General features: G+C 43.5%; 1 protein-coding gene across 2 annotated transcripts in view; it reads left to right on the top strand.

The window, feature by feature from the left end:
- Positions 1-11146, top strand: part of GJA10 (gap junction protein alpha 10) — a 39723-nt gene extending 28577 nt beyond the window's left edge. For both annotated transcript variants that reach the window (XR_001886503.1, XM_017876803.1), the window contains one exon: positions 10512-11146. Coding sequence is in view for 1 of the 2 variants with exons in the window: in XM_017876803.1 (XP_017732292.1) it covers positions 10512-10550 (39 nt within the window). In the remaining variant the exon portion in view is untranslated. The remainder of the gene's footprint in view (positions 1-10511) is intronic.
- The last annotated feature ends 1102 nt before the right edge of the window (positions 11147-12248 follow it).

Below are 12248 nucleotides of genomic sequence, written 5' to 3'. Positions count from 1 at the left end.
TGTCTCAGTTCCCCTGGCTAGGAAAAGGGATTCCCTTCCCCCTTGCACCTTCCAGGTGAGGCGATGCCTCGCCCTGCTTCAGCTCTCGCTGGTCAGGCTGCAGCAGCTGACCAGCACCGATTGTCTGGCACTCCCTAGTGAGATGACCCCAGTACCTCAGTTGAAAATGCAGAAATCACCGGTGTTCTGTGTCGCTCGCGCTGGGAGTTGGAGACTGGAGCTGTTCCTATTCGGCCATCTTGCTCCGCCCAGCTGTTCTTTATGTTTCTAGGAATTATAAATAATGTCTTTGGCCACAGAGCTTTCCTAATTATGGTCACTTTTCCCAAGCTTTTTATAGAGATGACAGTCCACTTCACTCCCCAAATGATGGAAACACTTGGGAATTGAGGCCACAGCTCTGAACTCCACAGACCAGTGACTGACACATGGTGCTTCTTGTAAACAGAGGGATCTTTCATTAGAAATTAGTGTAAGGGGCTAGGTGCAGTGGTTCATGCCTGTAATCCCAGCACTTTGGGAGGCCAAGCTGGGAGGATGGCTTGAGGTCAGGAATTCAAGCCCAGCCTTGGCAACACAGTGAGATCTTGTCTCTTAAAAAAAAAAAAAAAAAAAGGAAAAGAGAAAAAAAGAAATTAGTGTAGCAAACAAAGGATGATAATCCTCTACTTTCAATAAATGAACTGTAAACCGCCTGTTTTGTTGTATTAGGTTCGAGATGGCAGAATTTCTGTGACTCAGCCAGATACATTCTGATTACAGCAGTTGACATTTCAGAGTGAAATGACTCCTGATAGAACCACAGTTGTTTGGCCGCTTATGCTGTTACTTACAGAGAATTGTCTTGTGAAAGGAATTCATTGTGTTTTATAAGGTCAGAAAGCTGTCTGATAGAGTCATGATTTTCTTTCCTTTTCTTTCCTCCCTCCCTCCCTCCTTTTCTCTCTTTCTTTTCTTTCTTCCCTTCCCTTCCCTTCCTTCTTTCCTTCCTTCCCTCCCTCCCTCTCTCCCATCTTCTTTCCTTCCTTCTTTCTTCCGTTTTTGTAAAGCTCCCAGGTGATTCTAATTTGCAGCCAGAGTTCAGAACTGTGGCTGTAGAGGAAGGAGATTTTGGCATTAGGAAGAAAGTTGCCCTGTGAACTCTTCCAATCTTTTGGGATGTTAGGGAGATGAAGAATGTACTGAGACGACTTGCTCCTAGAAAAATAGAGAAACACTTTCCCCTTCTTAATACCATATAATCTGTAGTAACTACCCTACAGTTTTAAAAAAGAAACTTGCTTCCTTAATATTTATTTTGTGCAAATAAGTGTTTAAATTGTAAAAATTCAGGCAACACAGAAATATATAGGCCCAAAAGAGAAATTTTCTGTTTTATTTTTGTCTTCTAACCACCCCCAAATCTGTTCTTTCTTAATTAATTAATTAATTTTTTGTTTTTGTTTTTTTGAGACAGGGTCTTGCCCTGTCGCCCAGGCTGCGGGGCAGTGGCATGATCATGGCTCACTGTAGCTTTGAACTCCTGGACTCGGGTAATCCACCCACCTCGACCTCCCAGAGTGCTGGTATTACAGGTGTGAGCCTGGCCCGTGAAGTGTTTTTTGAATGCTTACTAGGTACCAGGCACTGGATGCTGTGTGCTGGGATATAACAGCTCACAGGACAACACAGTCCCTTTTCTCACAGTAGAGAAAAATAAACAAATATTTAAAGCAACTTCACATAGTTTTATGTGCTAGGAGAAAACAACACAGTGATGTGGACAAAGGGACCCTGGGAAGTAGATGGTATTACTTTAGATGAGATTGTCAGAGGTGGGCCTTTGAAAAGGTGCTGAAGTCCTGGGTAGATGGGGCCTCTCAGGCGGAGGGACTGGTAAGTGCAAAGGTCCTTGGCTCTCTGGAGCTACAGAAGGAGAGCACTGTTGTGACCATGACCAGGAAGGGGAGGGGTAGGGATGAGGTTGGAATGGGCAGGGGCCTGATGTGTAGGCCTTTGAGACCATGAATAGAAATTTGAGTTAGATGGCACAGGGATTGGCATGGGCTGATACATATGTTAAAAAAAAATCACTGTTTTTGGAGAATCAGTTGTAGGGGTAAGAGTAGAATTAGGGAGATCAGGTAGGAGACTGTGCAGTGGTTCAGTGAGCTATGAGAGTGGCTCAGACAAGGGGTACCACTCTTACTGATTTGGACGAACAACAGTTTTTAAAAGAATTATTGTCTTTCAAATTAAAGTAATACATGCTAATTTAAAGAAATTCAAACAATATAAAATATTGTAGAGTAAAATGTGAACCTGACCATGGGAAAGTTCATCTCCTCTTGTTCTCATCTGGACTCAACCCCTACTTTTTCCCCCCAAGGCAACCTCTGTCCTCTGTGAACACCATACGGTGTGTCACTGGTACCTTCCTCAGTGCCTTCATAATCAGTCCTTGGGGACAAATATATGTCCACGCACATTTATTGTTATTGTTATTTTATTTTATTTTATTTTATGTATTTTATTTAAAGACAGAGTCTTACTCTGTTGCCCAGGCTGGAGTACAGTGGCCCAGTTGCGGCTCACTGCGACCTCCACCTCCTGGTTCCAAGTGATTCTCCTGCCTTAGGCTCCTGAGTAGCTGGGATTACAGGCACCTGCCACCATGCCTGGCTAATTTTTGTATTTTTAGTAGAGATGGGCTTTCACTGTGTTGTCCAGGCTGGTCTCGAACTCCTGGCCTCAAGTGATTTGGCCTCCTAAAGTTCTGGGATTACAGGCGTGAGCCACTGTGCCTGACATGTTTTTTATTTTTATTAAAAAATATTTTTAATTGATATGTAATATTTTACATATTCATGGGGTACATGTGATATTTTGTTGCATCATAGAATGTATAATGATCATTTCAGGGTATTGGGGTATCCATCACCTTGAATAGTTATCATTTCTATGTGTTGGGAATATTTCAGTTTCTCTCTTTTAGCTACTTGGAATTATATAATACATTGTATAGTCACCCTGCTCTGCTATCAGACATTAGAACTTTCTCTCTAACTGTATGTGTGTACCTGTTGACCAACCTGTCTTCACCCCGCTCCCACCCACATACCCTTTCCAGCCTCTGGTGTCTATCATTCCACTCTCTACCTCAATGACGTCGTTTATAGCTCTTACATGAGTGAGAACATGTGATATTTGCCTTTCTGTGCCTGCCTTATTTCACTGAACATAATGACCTCCAGTTCCACCCATGTTTCTGCAAATGACATGATTTTGTTTTTTTTTTTTTTATGGTCAGATAGTATTCCCTTGTGTACATATACCACATTTTATTTATTCATTTGTCAGTTGGTGGACAGGACACTTGGGTTGATTTCATGTTGTGAATAGTGCTGTGATAAACATGGGAGTGCAGGTATCCTTTTGATTTCCTTTAGATAACTATCCAGTAGTGGGACTGCTGGATCATATGGTAGTTTTGCTTTAAGGTTTTTGAGAAACCTCCATACTGTTTTCCATAGCGCCCGTACTGATTTACAATCCTGCCAACAGTGTATAAAAGTTCCCTTTTGTCCACATCCTCACCAGCATCTATGTGTTTGTTTTCTCTCTTTTCAGTAATAGCCATTCTGATTGGGGTAAGATGATATCTCATTGTGGTTTTGATTTGCATGTCACTGATTATGATTAGTGATGGTTGTTTTTTTTGTTTGTTTGTTTGTTTGTTTGTTTGTTTTGCTTTTAGAGAGAGTCTTGCTTTGTCATCCAGACTGTGGTGATGTGATAATACCTCACTGTAAACTCGAATTCCTGGGCTCAAGCAAACTTTCCATCTCAGCCTTCTGATTACAGGGTTGTGCCACAATGTCTGACTAATTTTATTAATTTATTGTAGAGATGGAGTCTTGCTATGTTGACCAGATTGGTCTTGAACTGGTCTCAGGTGATCCTCTTACCTCAGTCCCCTAAAGTACTAGGATTACAGTAGTCTGCATGGCCCACTGCTCTGATGCTTATTATGTCTTTCCTTCTACTAATTTTGGGTTTCATTTGCCCTTGCTTTTCCAGTTCCTTGAAGTGCATCATTAGGTTATTTAAAACCTTTCTACTTTTTAATGTAAGCGTTTATTGCTCTAAACTTCCTCTTAGCACTGCTTTTGTTGAATCCCAAAGGTTTTGGTATGCTGTGTTTCAATTTTCATTTGTTTCAAAAACTTTTAAATTTTCTCCTTAATTTCTTCCTTGACCCTTTGGTCATTCAGGAGCATTTTGTTTAATTTGCATGTGTTTATATAGTTTCCAAAGTTCCTCTTGTTATTATTAAATACTTTCTATTTTATTCCATTGTGGTCTGAGAAGATACTAGATATTTGAAGAATTTGTTGAGACTTATTTTGTGTTCTAAAATATGATTTATCCTGGAAAATATTCCCTGTGCTGATAAGAAAAATGTGCATTCTGTAGCTGGTGGATGAAATGTCTTTTATGTAAATGTCTGTTAGGTCTATTTGGTCTAAAGTTAAGCTTAAATCCAATGTTTCTTTATTAATTTTCTGTCTAGATTATTTGTCTAATACTGAGAGTGGGGTGTTGAATTCTCCAACTATTACTGTATTTCAGTCTATCTATCTCTCCTTTAAAATCTAGTAATATTTGATTTATGTACCTGGGTGCTCCTGTGTTGGATGCATATATATTTAGAATTGTTATATGCTCTTGCAGTTGATTCCTTTATCATTATATAATGACCTTCTTTGTCTCTTTTTACTGTTTTCACTTAAAGTCTATTTTATCAGCCATAAACATAGCTACTCCTGCTTACTTTTGGTTTCCATTTACATGGAATATCTTTTTCCATCCCTCTACTTTCAGTCTATGTGTATCATCTCAACTGTGACATGAGTTTCTTTTAGGCAGCATATAGTTGGGTCATGTTTTTAAAATACATTCAGCCACTCTGTATCTTTTAAGTAGAAAGTTTAACACTCAAGGTTATGTGTGAGGGCTTATTCTTGTCATTTTATTAATTAAGTTCTGGTTGTTTTATATATCCTTTGCTCCTTATTGCTTATCATTGTGGTTTGGCATATTCTGTAGTGGTAACATTTGAGTCTTTTATCTTCCTTGTTTGTGTGCTTGCTTGACCAGTAGTATTTATATTTTCACGATTTTCATATTATTCTTTCACTTTTTGGTATAGGACTATCTTAAGTGGTTCTGTAGGGAAAGTCTAGTAATGAATTCCCTCAGCTTTTGCTTGTCCAGGAGACTTTATTCCTCCTTCATTTATGAACAATAACTTTGCTGGGTATAGTATCTCTGCTTGACTTTTTGGTTTGTTTTTGTTTTTTTTGAGACAAGGTCTGGCTCTGTCACCCAGGCTGGAGTGCAGTGGTGCCATCTCGGCTCACTGCAACTTTTGCCTTGCTGGGCTCAAACCATCCTCCCATCTCAGCCTCCTGAGTAGCTGGGACTACAGGCATCTGCCACCAGGCCTGGCTGATTTTTGCATTTATTTGTAGAGATGGGGTCTCCCCATGTTGCCCAGGCTGGTCTTAAACTTGTCAACTCAAGTAGTCCACCCACCTTGGCCTCCCAAAGTACTTGGACTACAGGTGCAAGCCACCGCACTTGGCCTGCTGGCAGTTTTTTAATTTCAGCACTTTGACTATATCATCCTGTTCTCTCCTTGCTTGTCAAGTTTCTGCTGAGAAATCTGCCATTAGTCTGATGGGGTTCCTTTATGAGTGCTAGACACTTTTCTGTTGCTGTTTTTAGAATTCTCTCTTTGCCTTTGACTTTTGACAGTTTGACTATAGTGTGCCATGGAGGACACCTTCTTGAATTGTATCTATTTGGGGATCTCTGGGCTTCCTGAATCTGGATGTCTAAATCTCTTGCTAGACTTGGGAAGTTTTCACGTATTATTTTGTTAAATAGGTTTTCTAATGTTTTCCTTACCCCTTCACCTTCTGGGGACATTGAAAATTTGAATATTTGGTCACTTTATTGGTGTCCTATATATCACATGGACTTTGCTCATTTTTTAAAATCATTTTTTCTTTATTTTTGTCTGACTGGGTTATTTCAAAAGACTTGCCTTCAAATTCTAAGTTTCTTTCTTCTGCTTGATCTAGTCTGTTGTTGAAGCTTTTGAATGTATTCTGTATTTCATTCAATGAGTTCTTCAGTTCAAGAATTTTTGTTTGGTTGTTTTTTATGATGTCTATATCTTTAGTAAACTTCTCATTTGTATCTTGCATTCTTTTTCTGATTTCTTTGTATAGGTTTTCAGTATTCTCTTATATTTCACTGAGCTTCTTAATGTCAATATTTTGAAGTCTTTTTCTGAGATTTCATAAATTTCTTTTTGATTGGGATTTGTTACTGGAGAATTATTATGTTCCTTTGGAGGTGTTATATTTATTTGCTTTTTCATGTTTTTTTGTGTCCTTACATTGGTATCTGTGCATCTGTTGTAAAAGTTGCTTTTTCTAGTTTTTGAATTTGCTTTCATGGGGAGACTTTTTCCTGAAGATGTATCTGTGGTTATTTGGGTAGGGCACTTTGATTCTTGGTGCATGCACTGGAGTAGTCTCTGTATGATTTCTTCAGCTGTAAACAGTATCAGTGTTGCCTGTGATTTTCTTGGTGGCTCATGGTGTGATTATTAGTGGAGGCTATGTTGAAGTTTGGCTGAGGGCTAGGCCAGTAGGTGGGCCAGTCTTTAGGCCCCAGTGTTGACAGCAGTGGGCTGGGCATGCCTGTTCTTGCACCCCAGCGTTGCTTATGCTGGCACAGGTATTAGTGTGTCCAATCAGGCCAATTCTTGGGCCTCCAGGTGGCTTGCTTGGGTGGCAGGAATAGCAGCAATGGGCTAGGTGGGTGGGCAGGTTCTTGAGCCCCTTAGCAGCAGGCCTGGTGTGGATGATGGCAATTGCAGTGGTGGGATAACTCTTAGGGATCCAGGTGGTATGCACTGGTGGTGGTGGTGGCTGCAATGGTCTGGGAAGGCCAGTCCCTAGGCCTGCAGGTGATATATGTGGGTGGGTGCCGCTGTAGTGGCAGTGGGAGATTGGGTGGGCCTGACCAGAGACTATGGGAGGAATGCTTAGGTGTCAGTGATGGTGGACCGGGCTGGGCAACTCCCACACCCTGAGATGGAATACTCAGGTACTGGGCTGAGGGTTAGAGCTCGGCTGGGTAGACCTGCCCTCAGGCTCTCTGGTGATGTGTACAGGTGCTGGCTATGATAGACAGGGGTGGGGTGATCCCCAGGCTGCCAGTGCAATGCTTAGGTAGGGACAGCTGCAACTGCACTGTGGCCCTGCTGCTGGGGAGGCCAGGATTACTTTCAGTGAGAGCAGCTAGGGCACAGCAGCAGTTCACAGTGCTGCCATTGCAGGCAGTGGAATGTGTCCTCAGGGCATGTGAAAATGCCTGGTTGCCTCTCTGCTGGGGGTGCAGTTGGGTGGTTGTTGTCAGTGGCTCCTGCCTAGCCCCAGTGTGGAGGTGGCTGGGCTCTTAAAATGGTGCCGTGCTGCTGCTGCTTAGGGCTTGGGAGTGTGTGGGACACAGCATGACCTCCCTCTCTGGAGCGGTGCTGCCGTTCAGTTTCCAGGCAGCTCCCTACCTTAGTCAGGGCCCTTGAGGGATGAAGGTTGAGGGACTCTCCTACAGCTAAGAGTCTGTGGTGGGAATGTAGATTGCTGGGGGTCTCTCACTTACCCTTGCCCCACTTTACCGGACCTCTCCAGGCTCCCAGCCAATCCCAGATGAGCAGGCCGTCTTGCTTCCCTCTCCTTCCCTGCTTTTGGTGTTTCCCACTGCTCTGTGGAATTCCAGTGCTCTCTTTTAGATGATCTGTTTGAAGTGTGATTATCTACTTGCTATTTTGGTTCCTTTTTATGGAAGAGGCGAATGCCATATGCATGTAGTCAGCCTTCTTGAAGCCCCCCAGTCTATTGTTTTTTAAAATATAAACGTGACCATACTCTGGAAATGTCTCTGCAGTTTGCTCTTGCTCACTTAATGATCTATGTCAGGCATCTTTGTCAGTTCCTACAGAGCTGCCTTGGTGTTTATCTCAGCTCATACTTTTCCGTGGTATGATGAACCATATATGTCTGATGGCCATTTAAGCTGTTTCTTTTTTTCCTGCTACAAACAATGTTGTATTTAATGTTTCCTGCATGTATCTTTGATAGGTACCAAGAAGTGGAGCTGTTGGTTTCAATGGACATGCACATTTTGTGTGTGTGTGTGTGTGTGTGTTTTGTGTGTGCGTGTATTTTTGAGACAGAGTCTTACTCTGTCACCCAGGCTGGAGTGCAATGGCACGATCTTGGCTCAGTGCAACCTCTGCCTCCTGGGTTGAAGCGATTCTTCTGCCTCAGCCTACTGAGTAGCTGGGATTACAGGTGTGCACCACCATACCTGCCGATTTTTGTATTTTTAGTAGAGATGGGGTTTCTTCATGTTGGCCAGGCTGGTCTCAAACTCCTGACCTCAAGTGATCCCCTCACCTTGGCCTCCCAAAGTGCTTGGATTACAGGCATGAGCCATTGTGCCCAGCTCATTTTGGTGTTTTTTTTTAGAGGCATGGTCTTGCTCTGTTGCCCAATTTGGAGTACAGTGGTGCAATCATAGCTCACTGTAGTCTCGATTTCCTGGGCTCAAGCTGTCCTCCCACCTTGGTCTCCCAAAGCACTGGGAATACAGGCATGAGCCACGAGACCTGGCTACATTTCGTTATGATAGATGCTGCCAATTTTTGCACAGGAAGCGCTATTCCAACTAACCTCTCACCAGCATAGCACCCATTTCCTCATACTCTTGCCAACAGCAGACATTATCTTACCCCCTTCCCCATCTGATGAACTAAAAATATTTCTCTTTGTTTTAATTTACATTTCTGTGATTACTACTCAGGTCGTTCATGTGTTAATTGGCTATCTGTATTTCTACCATGAATTGTCATTGTTTATTTTTCTGTTGGGATATTTGTTGTTCTTCTGATTTCTAGGAGTTCTTGTATGGTATTATATTAACCTCTTGTCTATACAGGCATTGAAAGATTCTTTTCCCAATCTGCTTGTCTTTTTTCCCTGTTTATGACATCTTTACACTTTTAGTTTTATATTTAGTATGAAAAATCTCTTTGCCTTCAAGTTTCTTTGTCTCATTTGGGAAGGTATTTTTCAACTCAACATTATTATTTATATTACTTTAATTTTTTTAGACACAGGATCTCACTCTGTCCCCCAGGCTGGAGTGCAGTGGCCTCATTCACTGCAGCCTTGGACTCCAGGGCTCAAATGATCCTCTTGCCTTGGCCTTCCAAAGTTCTGGGATTACAGGCATGAGACACTGTGCCCAGCCCGACTCAACATCATTAACAAGGATTATGAGGTGGATATTTGGAGGGTGGATTGTTATAATTTATTGAACCTTTTGGCTGAGTTTTACACAATTTAACAATTACCAAAGAATGTGAAGAAGATGAAGAAGGACACCACTTTATTGAGGGCTGGATCATCATCTGGACACGCTGTGGACTTCCTCTTTGTAGCCACGTGCTAATTTCCATTTTACAGATAAGGAAATAGGTGACTTGTGGCCGGGCATGATGGCTCACGCCTGTAATCCCTGCACTTTGGGAGGCAGAAGCGGGCGGATCACAATGTCAAGAGATCAAGACCATCCTGGCCAACATGGTGAAACCCCATCTCTACTAAAAATACAAAAATTAGCTGGACGTGGTGGTGTGTGCCTGTAGTCCCAGCTACTCGGGAGGTCGAGGCAGGAGAATCTCTTGAACCCAAGAGGCGGAGGTTGCAGTGAGCCGAGATCACGCCACTATACTCCAGCCTAGCGACCGAGCAAGACGGTCTCAAAAAAAAAAAAAAAAAAAAGAAAGAAAGAAAGAAATGACTTGTCCTAAGTCACACAGTCCTTGGGACATAGCAGGGGATAAATTAATATTTATTGGATGAGCAAGTGAGCTGGAATTGGACCCTCAGCCTGTCTGACTCAACCCAAACTCCTGTTCCTACACCCATGGCTGCCCCTTGCTCTCCCGGCACATGGCCTCCTGAGTTTAACATATTTTTAACATCAGAGATAGATTGTTCTAAAATAGACAATTCTGTATTTGAATTAGTTTTCCCTTTCCATATGATCTAAAGTCAAAAAATCTGGCTAATTGTAAGGGTATTAAGATGGAGCTTAGGAACAAATTGACTTTTTAGTTTTAGGCCTACATTTTTGCACAAAACAACAAAAACCACAATAGGAGGAGGAGGCAGCAGGAAGGATCCAGAATTTTCACTGTAATGCTATTGGGCACCACCTCTTACACGCATGTTCACCTGTGGGGAAACACAGGGACAGCTGCCGTCTGCAGCAGCTCTTTGATCCCCAGGATTTTTGACTTATATAGAATCCAAGGTGGGTGGGTAGGGCCTGACTCTTACAAGACCTTTGAGTCTGTTTTGTTTTTGGTTTCCTATCTCTTTCAGAACATGCTTCTAGAACTTTCATCTATTATGAAAAAATAATGCATCAGGAGCAGCTGGTACCTGCAGGAGGAGAGTTGTGCCTTTGTCAGCTCAAACTGCAGGAAGCGCTTTGGGACCCACGCCCTCTGCAGACACCCACCAGGCGAAGGGCCCTGTTCAAGGTGCTCCCAGCCTGGGCTCACTTCCACAGGAGACCCTTCCCTTATGGGAGCTGGGGACAGATTCTCACCCTGCCTGGGCACACTGCTTGAGGGAGGTCTGATGCTCGGGCAGGGAGGAGCTGTACACCGTCAGAGGAGATCTAGGGACAAGAGCGGCTCTGCTGGAGGAGGAGGATTGGTATATGTCTCCTCTTCCCCAGTCCCAGCACAGTCTGCTGGGATATTTTGCAAGAGAGTTCCCCAGCTTGGTAGTGGCAGTAACGGTAGCAGTTGGCCCCTTAAACGTGGGTCCAGAGCAGGCCTGGAGCTTTGTGCTCAGCCTGAGGTCAGATGTGCTTCCTGTCTATAAAGAAGAGGTTGACAAGAAACTTTTCAGGCTTTTCCTCTCACCAGTTCATTTCTTGGGGATGAATCAGTTGGATTTTTAATTCACCGATGGCATGGAAATAAAATATGGATGAAAACACTGGCAAACATTGGCATGCTTTTTTTGTATCCTTCTGGGATCATTCATGGGTAGTGGTGATGCCATGATTGTGCCCCCCAGGAGCTTCCTGGGAGTGGTGGAAGCCAGCACCTCTTCCTCACCCTGCCTGCCCTCCCATTGGTCCTGAGCCATCCAGGAGAGTGTGTGCCCTGATGTGCACTGACTAGCCAACCCATGAGGCTGCTCGGCGGGTTGCTGCTTGGCTCATCTTGGCTCACTGCAACCTCCACCTCCTGGGTTCAAGCCATTCTCCTGCCTCAGCCTCCCAACTAGCTGGGACTATAGGTGCCCATGACCAGGCCTGGCTAATTTTTGTATTTTAATATTTTTAGCTTCGTGTTAGTGAGGCTGGTCTTGAATTCCTGACCTCAGGTGCTCCCAAAGTGCTGGGATTACAGGTGTGAGCCACCGTGCCCAGCCCTGAGTTTTTAGAGCCATAAAGGTGGACTCAATTCCCATGGAAAGAGCCTTTTAGCTCTCCCATCCTCCACTCCACAGCCAGAGTAGCCCCCAACCCTGGCCACGCACCTGGTAATAAAGGCTTCAGGTTATAAGGAGAATCAATTTGGTTGAAAGCCATAAGGCTTGGCATCATCTATGTCCTGTGAGATAACAGCCACAGGAAATTCAGGCACTGGCCCCTGCCTCTGACCTCATTTCCTGCCTCTCACTTGTAACCCAGCTGTGGCAGCTGTCCCGCTCCTGCCTGCTGTTGCCCACCCAGGAGTGTGCTGCTGGACAGTGTCCACCTATCCTGTGGCTGCCTTTTGGGGATTCATTATTTTCATGGAGGCAGTTTCACCATATCTTCTCAGTCACCCATTCACTCACCATGCCTTTCTTTGTGGCAGCCTTGTAATTATAGTAACGGTGGGGGGTAGATGATAGGGTGGTTTTTTTTTTTTTTTTTTTTTTTTTTTTTTTTTTTTTGAGACAGGTCTCGCTCTGTTGCCCAGGCTGGAGTGCAGTGGCGTGATCTTGGCTCACTGCAACCACCACCTCCCGGGTTCAAGCGATCCTCCCACCTCAGCCTTCCCACTAGGTGGTACTATAGAGATGTACCACCACTCCCAGCTAATTAAAAAAAAA

This window comes from Rhinopithecus bieti, unplaced genomic scaffold (assembly GCF_001698545.2).
Source record: "Rhinopithecus bieti isolate Rb0 unplaced genomic scaffold, ASM169854v2 scaffold_10354, whole genome shotgun sequence".
In the NCBI taxonomy this organism is placed as follows: Eukaryota; Metazoa; Chordata; class Mammalia; order Primates; family Cercopithecidae; genus Rhinopithecus; species Rhinopithecus bieti.
Note: the sequence above shows the minus strand (reverse complement) of the source record. Positions and strands in the feature narration are given on the sequence as shown.